Source organism: Bos indicus x Bos taurus, chromosome 3 (assembly GCF_003369695.1).
Source record: "Bos indicus x Bos taurus breed Angus x Brahman F1 hybrid chromosome 3, Bos_hybrid_MaternalHap_v2.0, whole genome shotgun sequence".
Lineage (NCBI taxonomy): Eukaryota > Metazoa > Chordata > Mammalia > Artiodactyla > Bovidae > Bos > Bos indicus x Bos taurus.
In genome coordinates this window covers 11,838,876-11,858,407 of record NC_040078.1, presented here as the reverse complement: position 1 = coordinate 11,858,407, position 19,532 = coordinate 11,838,876, and the positions used below count along the sequence as shown (strand labels likewise).

The 19,532-nt window shown below is 43.9% G+C and overlaps 1 protein-coding gene across 1 annotated transcript; it reads left to right on the top strand.

Annotated features, from left to right (window-relative positions):
• Positions 1-15,249: 15,249 nt before the first annotated feature.
• LOC113884553 (antigen-presenting glycoprotein CD1d-like) lies at positions 15,250-18,940 on the top strand. Its single transcript, XM_027529193.1, has 5 exons — positions 15,250-15,925; positions 16,219-16,497; positions 17,211-17,489; positions 18,248-18,347; positions 18,444-18,940. The coding sequence occupies exons 1-5, from the start codon at positions 15,358-15,360 to the stop codon at positions 18,463-18,465; spliced, it is 1,248 nt and encodes a 415-aa protein (XP_027384994.1). The 5' UTR covers positions 15,250-15,357; the 3' UTR covers positions 18,466-18,940.
• The last annotated feature ends 592 nt before the right edge of the window (positions 18,941-19,532 follow it).

Below are 19,532 nucleotides of genomic sequence, written 5' to 3'. Positions count from 1 at the left end.
TATTTGCCTTCTGAATTCTTGGAGGCTGGATAAGAAGCATGTAATAGCAACTGACTTATCCGAGCAACTCCTTTCATATTACCACTGAAAACAAAATAGTAGAATGGCCAAAATCTGGAACACTGATAATACCAGGTGCTGGCAAGTGTAGGGAACAGTAGATATCCTTGTTCATTGTCGGTGGGAATGCAAAATGGCATAGCCACTTAGGAGGACAGTTTGGCAGTTCCTTTCAAAATTAGACATACTCTTACCTTATGATCCAGCAGCTGTGCTCCTTGGAATTTACCCAAAGGAGTTAAAAACATATGCCCACACAAAACCCTGCACACAGATCATTATAGCAGCTTTATTTGTAATTGTTACAGCTTGAAAACAATAAAGATGTCCTTCAGTAGGTGAATGGATATGTAAACTGTGGTACATTCAGATGGCGGAATATTATATAGCGCTAAAAAGAAATGGGTTATCAAGCCATGAGAAGACTTGGCTTAAGTGCACATTACTAAGTGAAGGAAGCCAATTTGAAAAGGTTACATGCTGTGTGATTCCAACGATGTGACATTCTAGAAAAGGTAAAATTAAGCAGACAGTAAAAAATCAGTAATTACTAGAGGTTGGAAGTGGGGGGAGGGAGGAATAGGCAGAAGCACAGAAGAGTTTTAGAAAATACTCTGTACAATAATATAATGATGTATTCATGTCTCTATCAGATCAGATCAGATCAGATCAGTCCCTCAGTCGTGTCTGACTCTTTGCGACCCCATGAATTGCAGCACGCCAGGCCTCCCTATCCATCATCAACTCTTGGAGTTCACTCAGGCTCACGTCCATCGAGTCAGTGATGCCATGCAGCCATCTCATCCTCTGTCGTCCCCTTCTCCTCCTGCCCCAATCCCTCCCAGCATCAGGGTCTTTTCCAATGAGTCAACTCTTCACATGAGGTGGCCAAAGTACTGGAGTTTCAGCTTTAGCATCATTCCTTCGAAAGAAATCCTGGGACTGATCTCCTTCAGAATGGACTTGTTGGATCTCCTTGCAGTCCAGGGGTCTCTCAAGAATCTTCTCCAACACCACAGTTCAAAAGCATCAATTCTTCGGTGCTCAGCCTTCTTCACAGTCCAACTCTCACATCCATACATGGCCACAGGAAAAACCATAGCCTTGACTAGATGGACCTTTGTTAGCAAAGTAATGTCTCCGCTTTTGAATATGCTATCTAGGTTGGTCATAACTTTCCTTCCAAGGAGTAAGCGTCTTTTAATTTGATGGCTGCAGTCACCATCTGCAGTGATTTTGGAGCACAGAAAAATAAAGTCTGACACTTTCCACTGTTTCCCCATCTATTTCCCATGAAGTGGTGGGACTGGATGCTATGATCTTCGTTTTCTGAATGTTGAGCTTTAAGTCAACTTTTTCACTCTCCATTTTCACTTTCATCAAGAGGCTTTTTAGTTCCTCTTCACTTTCTGCCCTAAGGGTGGTGTCATCTGCATATCTGAGGTTATTGATATTTCTCCCGGCAATCTTGATTCCAGCTTGTGTTTCTTCCAGTCTAGCGTTTCTCATGATGTACTGTGCATAGGAGTTAATAAACAGGGTGACAATATACAGCCTTGATGTACTCCTTTTTCTATTTGGAACCAGTCTGTTGTTCCATGTCCAGTTCTAACTGTTGCTTCCTGACCTGCATACACATTTCTCAAGAAGTAGATCAGGTTTTCTGGTATTCCCATCTCTTTCAGAATTTTCCACAGGTTATTGTGATCCACACAGTCAAGGGCTTTGGCATAGTCAATAAAGCAGAAATAGATGTTTTTCTGGAACTCTCTTGCTTTTTCCATGATCCAGCAGATGTTGGCAATTTGATCTCTGGTTCCTCTGCCTTTTCTAAAACCAGCTTGAACATCAGGAAGTTCACGGTTCACGTATTGCTGAAGCCTGGCTTGGAGAATTTTGAGCATTACTTTACTAGCGTGTGAGATGAGTGCAATTGTGCGGTAGTTTGAGCACTCTCTGGCATTGCCTTTCTTTGGGATTGGAATGAAAACTGACCTTTTCCAGTCCTGTGGCCACTGCTGAGTTTTCCAAATTTGCTTGCATATTGAGTGCAGCACTTTCACAGCATCATCTTTCAGGATTTGAAATAGCTCAACTCGAATTCTATCACCTCCAATAGCTTTGTTCGTAGTGATGCTTTCTAAGGCCCACTTGACTTCACATTCCAGGATGTCTGGCTCTAGGTCTGTGATCACACCATCGTGATTATCTGGGTCATGAAGATCTTTTTCGTAGAGTTCTTCTGTGTATTCTTGCCATTTCTTCTTAATGCCTGCTTCTGTTAGGTCCATACCATTTCTGTCCTTTATCGAGTTCATCTTTGCATGAAATGTTCCCTTGGTATCTCTGATTTTCTTGAAGAGATCCCTAATCTTTCCCATTCTGTTGTTTTCCTCTATTTCTTTCCATTGATCCCTGAAGAAGGCTTTCTTATCTCTCCTTGCTATTCTTTGGAACTCTGCATTCAGATGTTTATATCTTTCCTTTTCTCCCTTGCTTTTCACTTTTCTTCTTTTCACAGGTATTTGTAAGGCCTCCCCAGACAGCCATTTTGCTTTTTTGCATTTCTTTTCTATGGGAATGGTCTTGATTCCTGTCTCCTGTACAATGTCATGAACCTCATTTCATAGTTCATCAGGCACTCTATCTATCAGATCTAGCCCCTTAAATCTATTTCTCGCTTCCACTGTATAATCATAAGGGATTTGATTTAGGTCATACCTGAATAGTTTCCCTACTTTCTTCAATTTACATCTGAATTTGGCAATAAGGAGTTCATGGTTTGAGCCACAGTCAGCTCCTGGTCTTGTTTTTGCTACTGTATAGAGCTTCTCCATCTTTGGCTGCAAAGAATATAATCCATCTGATTTCGGTGTTAACCATCTGGTGATGTCCATGTATAGAGTCTTCTCTTGTGTTGTTGGAAGAGGGTGTTTGTTATGACCAGTGCATTTTCTTGGCAAAACTCTACTAGTCTTTGCCCTGCTTCATTCCGTATTCCAAGGCCAAATTTGCCTGTTACTTCAGGTGTTTCTTGACTTCCTACTTTTGCATTCCAGTCCCCTATAATTGAAAGGACATCTTTTTTTGGGTGTTAGTTCTAAAAGGTCTTGTAGGTCTTCATAGAACCATTCAACTTCAGCTTCTTCAGCGTTACTGGTTGGGGCCTAGACTTGGATTACTGTGATATTGAATGGTTTGCCTTGGAAACGGACAGAGATCATTCTGTCGTTTTTGAGATTGCATCCAAGTGCTGCATTTCGGACTCTTGTTGACCATAATGGCTACTGCATTTCTTCTGAGGGATTCCTGCCCGCAGTAGTAGATATAATGGTCATCTGATTTAAATTCATCTATTCCAGTCCATTTCAGTTCGCTGATTCCTAGAATGTCGACATTCACTCTTGCCGTCTCTTGTTTGACCACTTCCAATTTGCCTTGATTCATGGATCTGACATTCCAGGTTCTTATGCAATATTGCTCTTTACAGCATCAGACCTTGCTTCTATCACCAGTCACATCCACAGCTGGGTGTTGTTTTTGCTTTGGCTCCATCCCTTCATTCTTTCTGGAGTTATTTCTCCACTGATCTCAGTAGCATATTGGGTACCTTCTGACCTGGGGAGTTACTCTTTTAGTATCCTATCATTTTGCCTTTTCATACTGTTCAGGAGGTTCTCAAGGCAAGAATACTGAAGTGGTTTGCCATTCCCTTCTCCAGTGGACCACATTCTGTTAGATCTCTCCACCATGACTTGCCTGTCTTGGGTTGTCCCACTAGCATGGCTTAGTTTCATTGAGTTAGACAAGGCTGTGGTCCTAGTGTGATTAGGTTGACTAGTTTTCTGTGAGTATGGTTTCAGTGTGTTTGTCCTCTGATGCCCTCTTGCAACACCTACAGTCTTACTTGGGTTTCTCTTACCTTGGGCGTGGGATATCTCTTCATGGCTGGTCCAGCAAAGCGAAGCCAATGCTCCTTACCTTGGACGAGAGGTATCTCTTCACCGCCGCCCTTCCTGACCTTCAACATGGGATAGCTATGAACCTATTTTTACAGTTTTTGTCTCCTTGAGAAATTCGTTTTTCAATGAATTGAATGGGTAAGAGTCAGGGGAACTCTGCTTCTAGCCTCCAGTCCCTGGTAGACTAGCAATTAGGATTTCTGGTTTTCACCCAGGCTGCTCTGGTCTAGTTCCTGGGCGGAGGACTAACATCTTGTTTCAAGTCAGTGCTCACTGCTGCCTTTCTGAGCTCACAGGCATGCATTTATATAAGCACTCAGGAGAGGAACTGCTAGGTCAGACCTAGATCTGGATTGCTGTCTGATATACATAATGCTTATTTCAATTTACTGTGCAAATAGGGTACTGTGTACAGTATCTACGCACTGTTGATTTACAGACCTGGTATGGAAATCTCTCTCTCTCTTTTTTTTTTTTTTTTAAGATTCTTTGACTCTGCTACATGGCCATAAGATATAGTGCACAATTCTTCTCTGCTGAACACAGTATATCCACAGTGTCTGCAACTCCCAAGCCTTCTACCTTCTCTAATGAGGCTTGCTGGATACACTGCTGCTATGTTAGCCCGAATATTATGTAATGGACGATGCAGTTTCATTCTTATATTCCATTCCACTCTCCCTCACAATATTCTCTACCCCTGTGTCTCTGTCTTTCTTTCTGTCATTCACCTACATATAGTGCACAGTCACCCTCAACTACAACAAAAAAATGTTGTCTGCTTTTCCAATAAACAACAATATTGGTGCCATTAAGCCATGGATTATTGCAGACCACCCCTCCCCCCCATCCCCCAGTGGTGCACCTTCAGGGGAATTCAGGGTGAAAGAAAACAGAATACTGGCCTTACATAGTTAAGGTGCATATCTAATGAATAATTTCAGTGTGTCTAGATCCTTGTATCTTCCCACACATGAGAAAGCATGAAAATCACTAACTAGATATCTGGTTTTTTTGTGATTAGCAGTTATCTTTGATGTTTGATTAATTATTTTTGAGCAAAAACTCGTATATTATCCTGACTTCTTACCTCTTCCGAACACTTCCTCAGAGCTATTTGGGAGACTGTCTCCTGGGCTATATTTCTCAGTAAAGTCCATAAAACATGTAACTGTTAGGTTGTGCATTTTTCTTCAGTCAGCAATACTCTATTTACATACACTTTAGGTTGATGCTCTCTTGAGAGCAGGTTTTCCAAGTATCTTTAGTCCTGAAGCTCCTGGCTCTGTCTCACTCAAATTACTTTTTCCACCTTAACCACTCTCCCATCCCCAGCATACTCAGATGATCCCTGGGGGTAATATGAGGGACATGACATAACTCTGGACGTAATATGAGTGCAAGGAACATGACATTTGGGAAGACACTTAAGTTAGACTCCTACAGTCAATATTTACAAGCTGATGAGAAGTTATTTAAAATCTCAATTTCCCCCCAGAAATAAAATGTGGATTAATACTACTTACCTTCATTTTTTTTTTTTTTTGGAAAAATACTTGAGTGCTTAAAAACTATCCCAGGGACTATTCTAGGTGAATGAAACCAGTAAGATATCTTGCAGATACCAGGATTAAGTAAGACAATGATTGTAAGATGCTTAGAATAGCTGCAGACCTAGAAAATGTGCTTGGCAAAAATTTTTTTTAAACTTAACAGATATTTATTGAATATCTACAGTATTCTAGTCTGTGGTGTACCGAGTGGGGATACAGTACTGAGAAAGACAGAGGAAATAGATCCTGAAAATAAATAAGCAAAATAAATGAGTCAGTTTCAGTTCGTGATATGTGCATATGATTCACATAAATCAGTAAGAGTAAATGAAAGTACTATTGAGATCAGAAGTGAAATTTTATTCAGAAACTTGAACCAAGCCAGCCTACTGAACAGTAATGCTAAGAGTAAAAAGAGAATCAAAAAGTACTTCCAGGCATAAAAAGAGAACTAAGGAAATCAACATGTGGTGATCAGAACCAATCAGGATACATCAGAGAGAGAGAGCTGACCTTGAAGCAAACAGTGTGGTAAAATCAACAGTAAGCAGGAAGTTCCCATTATATATCTCACTTCCCATAAATCTCATATATATGGGAAGAGGGTTGAGATGGGGATGTGAAAGAGGGATATCACAAAGCCTTCATGATACTTGGGCTTCTGATTACTTAATCCATAACCAATTTTATTTGTGACTATTTTCAGTCAAATCATCTTTGAGTCTTCCAAACTCACTTCCATCCAAGAAATCCCTATTCCATTCTTTGGCTGTGATGACCTTGGATCACAGACTCTCAAGGTTAGCAGAAAGCACATCCATCATATCACTTAACCACATCCTTAGAGTAGGACTTCTTATTGCCAAATACAGACTTAAATTGAAGAAAGTAGGGAAAACCACTAGATCATTCAGGTATGACCTAATTCAAATTCCTTATGATTATACAGTAGAAGTGAAAAATAGATTTAAGGGACTAGATCTGATAGAGTGCCTGATGAACTATGGATGGAGGTTCACGACATTGTACAGGAGACAGGGATCAAGACCATTTCCATGGAAAAGAAATGCAGAAAAGCAAAATGGCTGTCTGGGGAGGCCTTAAAAATAGCTGTGAAAAGAAGAGAAGTGAAAAGCAAAGGAGAAAAGGAAAGATATAAGCATCTGAATGCAGAGTTCCAAAGAATAGCAAGGAGAGATAAGAAAGCCTTCTTCAGGGATCAATGCAAAGAAATAGAGGAAAACAACAGAATGGGAAAGACTAGAGATCTCTTCAGGAAAATTAGAGATACCAAGGGAACATTTCATGCAAAGATGAACTCGATAAAGGACAGAAATGGTATGGACCTAATAGAGGCAGAAGATATTAAGAAGAGATGGCAAGAATACACAGAAGAACTGTAGGGAAAAAAAAGATTTTCATGACCCAGATAATCACGATGGTGTGATCACTGACCTAGAGCCAGACATCCTGGAATGTGAAGTCAAGTGGGCCTTAGAAAGCATCACTGCGAACAAAGCTAGTGGAGGTGATGGAATTCCAGTTGAGCTATTTCAAATCCTGAAAGATGATGCTGTGAAAGTGCTGCACTCAATATGCCAGCAAATTTGGAAAATTCAGCAGTGGCCACAGGACTGGAAAAGGTCAGTTTTCTTTCCAATCCCAAAGAAACGCAATGCCAAAGAATGCTCAAACTACTGCACAATTGCACTCATCTCACACGCTAGTAAAGTAATATTCGAAATTCTCCAAGCCAGGCTTCAGCAATATGTGAACTGTGAACTTCCAGATGCTCAAGCTGGTTTTAGAAAAGGCAGAGGAACCAGAGATCAAATTGCCAACATCCGCTGGATCATGGAAAAAGCAAGAGTTCCAGAAAAACATCTATTTCTGCTTTATTGACTATGCCAAAGCCTTTGACTGTGTGGATCACAATAAACTGTGGAAAATTCTGAAAGAGATAGGAATATCAGACCACCTGACCTGCCTCTTGAGAAACCTATATGCAGGTCAGGAAGCAACAGTTAGAACTGGACATGGAACAACAGACTGGTTCCAAATAGGAAAAGGAGTACGTCAAGGCTGTATATTGTCACCCTGCTGATTTAACTTCTATGTGGAGTACATCATGAGAAACGCTGGACTGGAAGAAGCATAACCTGAAATCAAGATTGCCGGGAGAAATCTCAATAACCTCAGATATGCAGATGACACCACCCTTATGGCAGAAAGTGAAGAGGAACTAAAAAGCCTCTTGATGAAAGTGAAAGAGGAGAGTGAAAAAGTTGGCTAAAGCTCAACATTCAGGAAACTAAGATCATGGCATCTGGTCCCATCACTTCATGGGAAAAAGATGGGGAAACAGTGGAAACAGTGTCAGACTTTAATTTGGGGGCTCCAGAATCACTGCAGATGGTGATTGCAGCCATGAAATTAAAAGACACTCCTTGGAGGAAACCTATGACCAACCTAGATAGCATATTGAAAAGCAGAGACATTGCTTTGCCAACGAAGGTCCATCTAGTCAAGGTTATGGGTTTTCCAGTGGTCGTGTATGGATGTGAGAGTTGGACTGTGAAGAAAGCAGAGCACTGAAGAATTGATGCTTTTGAACTGTGGTGTTGGAGAAGACGCTTGAGAGACCCTTGTACTGCAAGGAGATCCAACCAGTCCATTCTAAAGGAGATTAGTCCTGGGGTGTTCTTTGGAAGGTCTGATGCTGAAGCTGAAACTCCAATACTTTGGCTACCTTATGTGAAGAGTTGACTCATTGGAAAAGACTGATGTTGGGAGGGATTAGGAGCAAGAGGAGAAGGGGATGACAGAGGATGCTGGATGGCATCACCGACTCGATGGGCCTGAGTTTGAGTGAACTCCGGGAGTTGCTGATGGACAGGGAGGCCTGGCGTGCTGCAGTTCATGGGGTCGCAAAGAGTCGGACAAGACTGAGCGACTGAACTGAACTGAGCGTAGGACATGCAACCTCAGAAAGCAACCATGAGGGACAAAGAACCAGGAGTTAGAAGATTGAGTTCTAGGGCAGAATCTGAATCATTATTGTGCATCGCATCGTTCTCCCTTTGACCTTGTTTCTTCATTTACAAAATAAGAGTAACGATCCCTATTTCTCACAGTTGTTACTGGGATTAAACAAAATGGTATACGTGAAAGCTCTTTGGGAGCCAGAAACACTCTAGAAATCAGAGACATGACTAATCTAGGTGCATGGATTGCAGCCAGTTTCTGGGCAACATGAAACGTACTATGGCTGATTTCTCCCTACCATGGGCTGATTTTGAGGACCTGAGTAAATCACCACCTCGCTATGCTCTGGTTTTCTGACCTCTAGTATGTGAGCATAAGTCTTGCCCCCAAAAGGTTCTTCCGTGATTCCATGAGTCTCCTCCCAGAGGAAAGCAGTGAAACCTGGAATAGATAAAAACTATCTGACTCAACTGACTTTTGGAAAAATATATTTATTTCCAATCCTAACTACTGAATGCCATGCTGTCTGCTTTTTTAATTGTTGTTGTTGATAAAAAACAGTTCTTGTATTTATTTCTGAAAGGATGATAGCACTTGCAAATTTTAAGATACAGATAAACTAAATAGAACTGTGCAAATTCTAAAAGGGAGGTTGGAAATTTCAAGAATGCAAAGTTATATGATTCACATATAACCATTTTTCCTTTTACTTCCAGCTTCATAGCTTCCCTCCGCTCCAGGCTTCTATCCATTATTTGGACAAGTTTGTATCCCGATTTAATCACTTGGCCTCTTACTTCAAATAACAGAAATAATTTTTCCACTTTATTGTAAACGGTTTTAGGGCAACATTAAGCATCGTAAGATAGGCTGGGAAAGGCTAGCTCCACGACACCAGCAGAAACGGGAACAGAAATCTATTTTCTCTAGGGCTCTTACTATGGCAGAGTGAGGGAAGATGGAAACGTTACTGTTGGCAGAATGGGGAGAAAACATGATCTTTGAATTCTGGCCACTCTCTAGTGGATTAAGGAAAAGACAGAGAGACAGATGTGTGAACACTTCTATAATTACAAGCTCTGGTATGTACTGGGAGGAAAGGTTTACAAGGCTAGCTGGTATACAAGGAGTGGAGGTGGGGCTGACCTAGTTCTTCTGCCTTTGTTCACACAGCCTGGGAGGCCTGGAGAACTCCTCTGAGAAGAGAACTTTCCAGCTGAGATCTGAGCAGGAAGGAAAAAACTAGGCGTTGTAAGGGGGTGTGGGGAGGAGGGGCCAAGAGATTTCCAAGCAGAGAGAACTATTTGTGCAAAGACCTTGGGCAGGAAGAGGCTTTGCATATTAGAGGAAGTGAAAGCATGTCCGCTGGGTTAAGGTCAAAATTAGTGAGACTAGAGTGAGAGATGATGCTGAAAGGCAGACCAAGGTCAGACTGCACACAATCTTGTATCCTGAGAAAGCTATTTCAGAAGATGAGGCAAAAGAATGGATGGTGGTGGAAGTGGAAATGTAGACAAGTGGGCACATGCAAGAGATATTTCAAAAGAGGTATAGTAGAGGAGAGTTGTGATGGACTGGATAAAAGAAGGGGGCAGGAGGTGCCAGGTGCTGTCCTGGTTCTGACTCACCAAAGACAGGACTTTCTTTCTCACGGTGATCTGAAGTTCTGAACTTTTAGGCCTCATTGCTTTTATTTTCAGCGTGATAACTGGAGAGCTGGCTGCTCAGGAACACATCATAATTTTGTCTCTGTTCTTTAAAACAGAAGCTCATATTTGGAGAGTGAAGAGGCGGAGGAGAAAATGAGCAGGCAGAGACCAGGTGGGAGGTGGAATGGGAGGAAGAGAGTCTCCCAGAAGGAGGCAGGGAAGACAGGGAGATTGGAGGAGTGGATTCAGGGACCATGAAAGGAGGAAAGAGAGGTTGGGGATGGGGACAGTGAGATGGAAGGCTCTTGGGATATTAAAGCTTGAAAATTTTTAGCCAACCCAGTCCAGTCCTGTCAATGTAGAGCTGAGACAATTAGGGCTTATGTGAATATTTTATTTGTTTATTTGGCTGCGTGCATTGGATCCTACTTGCAGCACATTGGGTCTTGTGATGTGGGATCTTTCATTGCAGTGCAAGGATTCTCTAGTTGTGTCTTGTGGGCTCCAGAGCTCGTGTGATTCATTCAGCAGTTGTGGCATGAGGGCTTGTCCCCCTGAGGTAAGGGGTAGATGACCTCCCCCTGCCTGCCAGGGTAAAGTGATTGGAGCTTCATTCCTTGTGAATTGAAACTCCAAGACAAGAATAGCAGGTGTTTTGCCAAAAGTTTTCACTTTCGTCTAAGGTTTAAAGAATTTGTTAACAAAATCAGCCACTCTTTATATACAAATAAGTAATACAAATATTTATCAGAGAATTATCTAGCTCACTTTCAATATACTAAATTAAGAGAAAACAGAAATAGAAACAGTAGAGGATACATCACCAAATTGGGTTTTGACCAACATCCAGACTCAAACAATGCTGGGAAGTCCCATGACACAGCACATCTGGAGTCCCAGTTGGGAAAAGGTCCCAGGCAAAGAGTCCCCTCCATGGGTGAGACTTCAAAGACTGCAGCTCAGGGTTCCTGTTTATAATCCCAGGATGCAAACTGATATCATCATCAATCTGTAAGCAAATTGCAGCTCTGATTTCACGTTAATGCTGTTTGTTTCGTCATGTAAAACTTGGAATTGTTGTTAAGCCTGGGGCTTGATTGGCCAGGTCCCCTCCAGGGGCTCATAATCTCAAGATTACTCCCCCATTTTATCTATGGTGCTGCAAGACTTGCACTCACAGCAGGCAGTCACTTCCAGTCACTTTCAGACATACCTAGTTAGGGCAGTGTCCAGGCAGGTTAGAGGCAAGGCCACAGGCCTGCTCTGCTTTGTCTCTGAAGCCTAACTCAGTTCAGTTCAGTTCCGTTTAGTCACTCAGATGTGTCTGACTCTTTGCAACCCCAAGGACTGCAGCACGCCAGGCCTCCCTGTCCATCACCAGCTCTTGGAGTTTACTCAAACTTATGTCCATTAAGTCGGTGATGTCATCCAGCCATCTCATCCTCTGTCGTCCCCTTCTCCTCCTGCCCCCAATCCCTCCCAGCATCAGAGTCTTTTGCAATGAGTCAGTTCTTTGCATCAGGTGGCCAAAGTATTGGAGTTTCAGCTTCAGCATCAGTCCTTCTAATGAATATTTAGGACTGATTTCCTTTAGGATGGACAGGTTGGATCTCCCTGCAGTCCAAGGGACTCTCAAGAGTCTTCTCCAACACCACAGTTCTAAAGCATCAATTCTTCTGTGCTCAGTTTTCTTTATAGTCCAACTCTCACGTCCATACATGACCACTGGAAAAACGATAGCTTTGATTAGATGGACCTTTGTTGGCAAAGTAATGTCTCTGCTTTTTAATATGCTGTCTAGGTTGGTCATAGATTTTCTTCCTAGCAGCAAGTGTCTTTTAATTTCATGGCTGCAGTCACCATCCACAATGATTTTGGAGCCTCCCAAAATAAAATCTGTCACTGTTTCCATTGTTTCCCTACCTATTTGCCATGAAGTGATGGGACCAGATACCGTGATCTTAGTTTTCTGAATGTTGAAACCAACTTTTCACTCTCCTCTTTCACTTTCATCAAAAGGCTCTTCAGTTCTTCTTCACTTTCTGTCATAAGTGTGGTGTCATCTGCATATCTGACGTTATTGATATTTCTCTCGGCAATCTTGATTCCAGCTTGTGCTTCATCCAGTCCAGCATTTCTCATGATGTACTCTGCATTTAAGTTAAATAAACTTATATTTAACTTATACAGCCTAACTAAGACAATTTATTTAAGTTCCCTAACAGCAGGACCGGAGAAGGCAATGGCATCCCACTCCAGTACTCTTGCCTGGGAAATCCCATGGACAGAGGAGCCTGGTGGGCTGCAGTCCACGGGGTCGCTAAGAGTTAGACACAACTGAGCGACTTCACTTTCACTTCACACTTTCATGCATTGGAGAAGGAAATGGCAACCCCTCCAGTGTGCGTGGAGAATCCCAGGGATGGGGGAGCCTGGTGGGCTACCGTCTATGGGGTCCCACAGAGTCGGACATGACTGAAACGACTTAGCAGCAGCAGCAGCAGCAGCAGCAACAGCAGGACAATTAAGAGAGGATGCTGGACCCTGTCCAGAGCATATATTTCTAAGTTAGGAGACCTCCCAGACCATACATGTGCAGAAAAGGCTCCTTGGAGGCCAAAGGAGAGTTATGTCAAGGGTTGTTCTACCCAGATTCCTTTTCAGTAAAATCCATCTTGGCTAAGAGATGCATGCTCACACATGGGAGGTTCTTGAAATATACCAAATATGGACTGTGAAACAGGCTAATTAAAATGATTGGCCAAAGGAAAAGTGGAAGAAATGCCCTTTATTATAAAAGTAATTCAAACTGCCAGGAGGGTGAGACTCAGTGACTCTCTCCTTGAGTTGTATTCTCCCTGTTGTACTGTCCTTTTTTCCTCTCAATAAATACCATACTTGCTTCACTACATTGTTTCTTTGTGGGAATTCTTTTCTGCAAAGCTGAAGGCCAGGGCCCTTGTCAGTGACCACTGGTCTACTAGCTAGGATCTGGTGTTCTCACCGCTGCAACCCAACCTCAATCTCTGGTTGGGAATCCAAGCCCTTTGGGAGCTGTTGCAGGCTGAGATCACCCTGACTGGGGATCCAACCAACACCCTTTGCATTGCAAGGTGGATTCCTAACCACTGGACCACCAGATCAGATCACCAGAGACATCCCTCATTATTTTATCATTAACATGATGTTTGCACTCCTAGACATTTTGGGAAACAAAAAAATGTAAAACAAATTAAATCTTCCATAATCCCTTTCTAGAGACATCCATTGCTTGCCTCCCACTCAAAAACTTTGTTTTTAAAAACATGGTAGAATTTAAAAAAAATGTAGAGCACCCCAGCCCCGCCCTGCCGCTGCTCCTCCCTCTCACCCCAACTCTGACTCCACTGGGGCCAGCCTGCCCGAAGCTGACCTTTAAACGGAGGGCTGATCTTTAACTGGAAGGCTGCTTTCTCCTTTCGCCACCTCTCCCACCCCCCTACTCCTGTGTCCTTTTCGCCAAACAGTCTCTGCCTCTCCCCAGAGATTCCAGTTGGGCTAGAGGCTGAGCACCTTTGGGAACAACGTTTAAGGGAATGTGAGCACAATGCAAAGTGTCTTTAAAAGCATGTTGTGATGTACACATTTTGTAATTACCTTTTTTGTTCTTGATGTTACAACCATTTGTAAAAAAACATTCCAGATAATTCCGTAGAACTGAAGCAGCAGTCTAATCCCTTTCTCATTTTTGGAAGGTAACATTTCAGCTTAATGCATATTGCCTTCTCCAGAGAGAAAGGGAAAAGGTTTGGGCCTGCCTTACTGAGAGCCTAGCAGCCCAGAGAAAGGCTCCATTTGGGGAAACCTCATTGCTCTGTAAAAAGTACCTGCCAAAGCAGAAAGATGATTCCAGAAGGAGTTAGCCAAAAAAAAAAAAAAAAAAAAAAAACTGCTGTTCAGGTTTTCAGCTTTACGGTATCTTTGGACAACTTTTTTTTTTCATTTTTCATCAGAAGTGACCAAACAATTAAGATGGTAAAACCTGTGAGACCAAATCCTTGTCCCAGCTCTACCCTGTTTCCAACTGCTCACAGAATGGATCATGTGCCCCTTATATTGAAGTGACCACTTATTTGCTCTCCTGCCTCCTTGAAGGAAAGGACAGAAAATTATGTTTTGCCACTGATTTAGCCATATGAAACTCATCTCATCACCCTTTTCTGGGTCTGAAGCTGCTGTCTCTAAAAGTGCCATCTCACTGTGCTTTGTATCGGTTAGTGCTGGAGAAATCTTGAAAAGCGTATGTACAAAACTTGTAAATTTTTATATTTTGGAACTTTGCTTCTTTGGGGTTGAGGCAAACTGGTCACCCCTCTGCCTGTGAGAGCTCTCTACAGCCTGTGGGCTAGCAGTGTGCTGATCTTTTAAAGTTTCTTTCCCTACCCAATCCCCCTTTTTTAATGAGGTTTCAGTGAGGTCTGTTAGGGGTGCATCCTGCAGCTTAATTGGCTTAAAATGTTCTCTCCTTTGGTGTGGTCTCTTTGGGGACCAATTGGGAGAAAAAAAAACCAATAGTGTAACTGTTTTGATACTGAAAATTGATAAATGTCTTTTTGAAATAACCAGTCCCTCCAAAATAAATAAATAAATCCAAAAAATAAATAAATAAATAAATAAAAACATGGTAGACATTATACCATAGATACAACTTTATGTCCTGTTTTAAAACTTAAGTAGTAGTTGTAAAGTTTTTTCCACATACTGTCTGTAACTCTACGTTGGAAAAAGAGATTTAGACAAGCCGGTTGTGAAAAACATGATACTTAAGTGAGTGGCTGTGACCGCGGCTCTTTGCAGCTCAGATACCTAATGAGAGGGACCATCTGGCAGATGAAAAAGGGATCCCTGGACTGAGGGGGTTGGAATAAGTCCCGGGAGAGTCAGAATGGGAGTCCTGCCTGCCTCCAGGTTTAAGACTTGGCCAGCAACAAGGTCAAGTTCAGGCTTTTGGCAGCCCCGGAAACCGGGGTGTGTGGGCGGTCGTTGGGGAAGGACGGAGGAGGTGGGGGGTGGGGCGGAGATTCGAGGTCCGAGAGCAGAGCTAGGAAGTGGGGTGCTTGCTGTTTCTGTTCTTCTGGGGGCTTCCGCAGATTTGGCGGAGTTTTGAGAATGAGTGGAACCGGGCTGAGGGCGGAGAGAGGGAGCCAAGCAAGGAAAGGGGCCGACGTTCGCGGCGGGCGGGTGGAGACTGATGCACCTCGAAAAGCCCGGAAGTTGATCCACCAGCCCGAGAACCGGCTACTCCCTGCCTTCAGCTGCTTGATCCCTGGAGACGGAGCTCAATTCAGAGCGAGCAGACATCACCCTTTCTTCCCAAACCTAACTGTTTCTTTCTTTTTTTTTCCCTTCCTTCTCCCTTCTGTGCTCTCCCTCCCGTTTCCCCGGCTCCTCCGATCTGTATTCTCTCCAGCCCCGCAAACGCCTTTCTCCTTCCAGGGCCTCCAGATCTCCTCGTTCGCCAACCGCAGCTGGACACGCACAGACGGCCTCGCGTGGCTGGGGGAGCTGCAGCCCTATACTTGGCGCAATGAATCGGACACCATCCGCTTCCTGAAGCCTTGGTCTCGGGGCACATTCAGCGACCAGCAGTGGGAGCAGCTGCAGCATACACTTCTGGTTTATCGCAGCAGCTTCACCAGGGACATCTGGGAATTCGTGGAAAAGCTGCACGTCGAATGTGAGCTGAGGGATGGGATCGTGGACAGCTTCCCAGGGGGAGACAGTGGATGCTGAAGCCCAACCGGGAGGTTCTGGGCTCACGTGATTGTCTCCTCTCTCCGTGTTGAGTCCCACTTCTGCCTGAGAGGTCCCAGCTTGAGTCCTCAAAATACCGCTTGTTCATCCCGCTGCAGGTCACCCATTCTCATTTACATGAACTTTGGGGTCCCCAGTATAACCCTCACACCAATTTCTTCAACTCCTTTCAGTCTTCTAAGCTCTTCATAGATATCTTTCCATTCCTCTCCTTAGATCCACTTGAGATCCAGATAGCTACAGGATGTGAGCTGCTCCCGAGGAACATCTCAGAAAGCTTCTTACGTGCAGCATTTCAAGGAAGGGATGTCCTGAGTTTCCAAGGAATGTCTTGGGTGTCAGCCCCAGATGCCCCGCCTTTTATCCAGGAGGTCATCAAGGTGCTCAATCAGAACCAAGGGACCAAGGAAACAGTGCACTGGCTCCTCCATGACATCTGGCCCGAGTTGGTCAGAGGCGTCTTGCAGACCGGGAAGTCTGAGCTGGAGAAGCAAGGTCAGCCTGTCTTTGTCACCTCCTGCTCTCCACTCCACTCTGGGGCTCCATCTAGTGTTTTCATTCCAGGGTTCACATCCCTTTAAGCATCACGGGAAGAAGAGGGGATGGATAAGGTGTGAGGGTATTTAAACACTTCACAGATATTAACTAGGTACCTTTTGGGTTCCATGAATTGAATTAAATAAACCCTGGGGGTCAGTCAGGATCTGTGTTTGAGAAGGGAGAGAAGGCAGATGAACAGTTAAAGCAGTGTCCTGTTGGCTCAGATGGTATAGAGTCTGCCCACAATACAGGAGACCTGGGTTTGACCCGTGAGTTGTGAAGATGCCCTGGAGAAGGAAATGGCAACCCCCTCCAGTATTCTTGCCTGAAAAATTCCGTGGACAGAGGAGCCTGGTGGGCTACAATCCATGGGGTTGCAAAGAGTCAGGCATGACTGAGTGACTAACACTTAGAAACTTGCTACCTATGTTACAGCTGAACACATGGTGCTCTGGGAGTACAGAGTAGGGGCATTTACTGGAGACTGGACCAGGGAAGGGAATGGGGATCGGGGAAGGCTTTCCCGAAGAAGCTAATACAAACGGATTGAAACGGCGGGAGTTCATCTCCAGAGGTAGAAATGTAGGACTGATGAGCCTGCTGTGAAGTCCAGAGCCTCTGATGTGGAGTCTTCACTCTAAGATGTCTCATTCTGCTATTGAATACAGTGAAGCCGGAGGCTTGGCTGTCCAGTGGCCCCAGTCCTGGGCCTGGCCGTCTGCTGCTGGTGTGCCACGTCTCAGGATTCTACCCAAAACCTGTGCGGGTGATGTGGATGAGGGGCGAGCAGGAGGAGCCTGGCACTCGGCAAGGAGACGTCATGCCCAATGCCGACTCGACTTGGTATCTGCGAGTAACCCTGGATGTGGCGGCTGGGGAGGTGGCTGGCCTGAGTTGCCAAGTGAAGCACAGCAGTCTAGGAGACCAGGACATCATCCTGTACTGGAGTGAGAAGAAACTGGGGCCCAGCTGGGGATGGGAGGAGGTGGTCCTCAAGCACAGAGGGAGGGCCTAGGGAAGGGGAGGGAAATGACACACCTTGGATGGAGGAAATGAAGCCTCAGCCAGGAGTGATAGAAGGAGGGGATTCTCAAAGGGGAGGAACAAAGATCTGAACTCAAACAGGATGGAGACAAGGTGTTCCCTATTTAAGAAAGAACAGACTAAAATCCCCACTGATCCAGAAATAGGTGGCAAGTACAGAACACCAGGAAGATTTGTTCCCCAGAGGACAGAACTGGGGACTTTGAAAGGCAGGGTAACAAAGATAGCTGTGGTTTGTTGAGTGCTTTCTCGGTGTGAGCTGAACACTCTGCATACAGCAGAGGATATATGAACAATCATCCCAGCTGTCCTTTGAGCAGGTACTATTGTTTTCATGTTACAGATGAGAAATTGAGGCTAAGCCAGGTCAGCCTGTCTGAGTCTCATCATTAGAAAGTGGAAGAGCTGGATTTAGACTCAGGTTTGGACTAGCTGTGAAACTAGTGCCTTGCTCCATATGAGTACTAGCATATGCTGAAGTGAACCGAATTATAGATGCCCAGACCCCAAGAAAAGATGGGGCATCTAAAAACTTCAGAGGAATACAAGTGGGCACATTAAACAGGACAAGAAAATAAGCATCTGGCATGCTCACATGTGCTTATAGTAGGAGATATATGCAGATTCCCGGACTGAGACACATCCTGTGTCCCCCACACAGATGGGAATCATGTCTCCAGGGGCTTGATTGTCATCCTGGTACTACTGGTGTTCGTCCTTCTGTTTGTTGGAGGCTTAGTCTTCTGGTTTAGGAAGCACCGGTAAGTCTCTCCTTTCCATCTCCTCCCTACCTCAACCCCTCTGCCCAGGTTTTCTCCTCTTCCCTTTTCCTTAATGGTCTCTGTTTTCTCTCACAGCCGCTATCAAGATATCCCATGACTCTCCTGACCACACCTATCTGTCTGGACTTCAGGATCTCAGGGCTTTAGCCCTCAGAATTTGAGGGTTACCTTGAAGAAGCAGAGAACAGGCAGCTCTTGTCACACATTTTGAACATTTTATCTAAGAGGATTTTGTTTTTTCTTTTAGTATACTGCAAGTGTATATGTCCCAAGTAGTTCTGTAAAAAACAGAAGTGCAAACTCAGATACCTCTCAGGGACAAGCAGATAAAGGCTGCAATGTAACTGTGTGGTCATTATTTGAATGATGGAATATGCAGTCAATTGGAAGATCCTTTTCCTGTTCCAAGGAAGCAAGTGCAACTGTTCCTTGTGAAGTATAAAGTAAGACTTTGGCTTGGCTGTAACCCACCTTTTTTTCAAGAAAAAACAGGTCTAGCATTATAGGTGAACAAGCCTATATTAATGTGTTGATAGAAAACTTTACAATATATGGGGCTCAGTCGTGTCTGACTCTGCGACCCTATCAGTTCAGTTCAGTTGCTCAGCATACCACGCTTCCCTGTCCTTCGCCATCTTCTGAAGCTTACTCAAACTCATGTCCATTGAGTCAGTGAAGCCATCCAACCATCTCATCCTCTGTCATCCCCTTCTCCTCCTGCCTTCAATCTTTCCTCACATCAGGGTTTTTTTTCTAACAAGTCAGCCAAAATATTGGAGCTGTACCTTCAGCATCAGTCCTTCCAATGAATATTTCGGGTTGATTTCCTTTAGGATTGACTGGTTTGATCTCTTTGCAGTCCAAGGGACTCTCAAGAGTCTTCTCCAACACCACAGTTCAAAACATCAATTCTTCGGCACTTACCCTTCTTTATGGTCCAACTCTCACATCCATACATGACTACTGGAAAAACCATAGCTTCGACTAGACGGACCTCTGTTGGTGAAGTAACGTGTTTACTTTTTAACATGCTCTCTAGGTTTGTCAGAGCGTTTCTTCCAAAGAGCAAGCATCTTTTGATTTCATGGCTGCAGTCACCATCTGCAGTGATTCTGTGTGGGAACCATATTTTACTGATTTCTCAGAAATATCTCCTGGAATTTA

Bases quoted from the DNA above. Each gene is read 5' to 3' on its own strand.
- LOC113884553 (XM_027529193.1), top strand. From the start codon at position 15,358: ATGAGTGGAACCGGGCTGAGGGCGGAGAGAGGGAGCCAAGCAAGGAAA. The intron at 16,498-17,210 runs GTCAGCCTGTCT...TATTGAATACAG, and splicing joins GTCTGAGCTGGAGAAGCAAG to TGAAGCCGGAGGCTTGGCTG. The intron at 18,348-18,443 runs GTAAGTCTCTCC...TTTCTCTCACAG, and splicing joins TTCTGGTTTAGGAAGCACCG to CCGCTATCAAGATATCCCAT.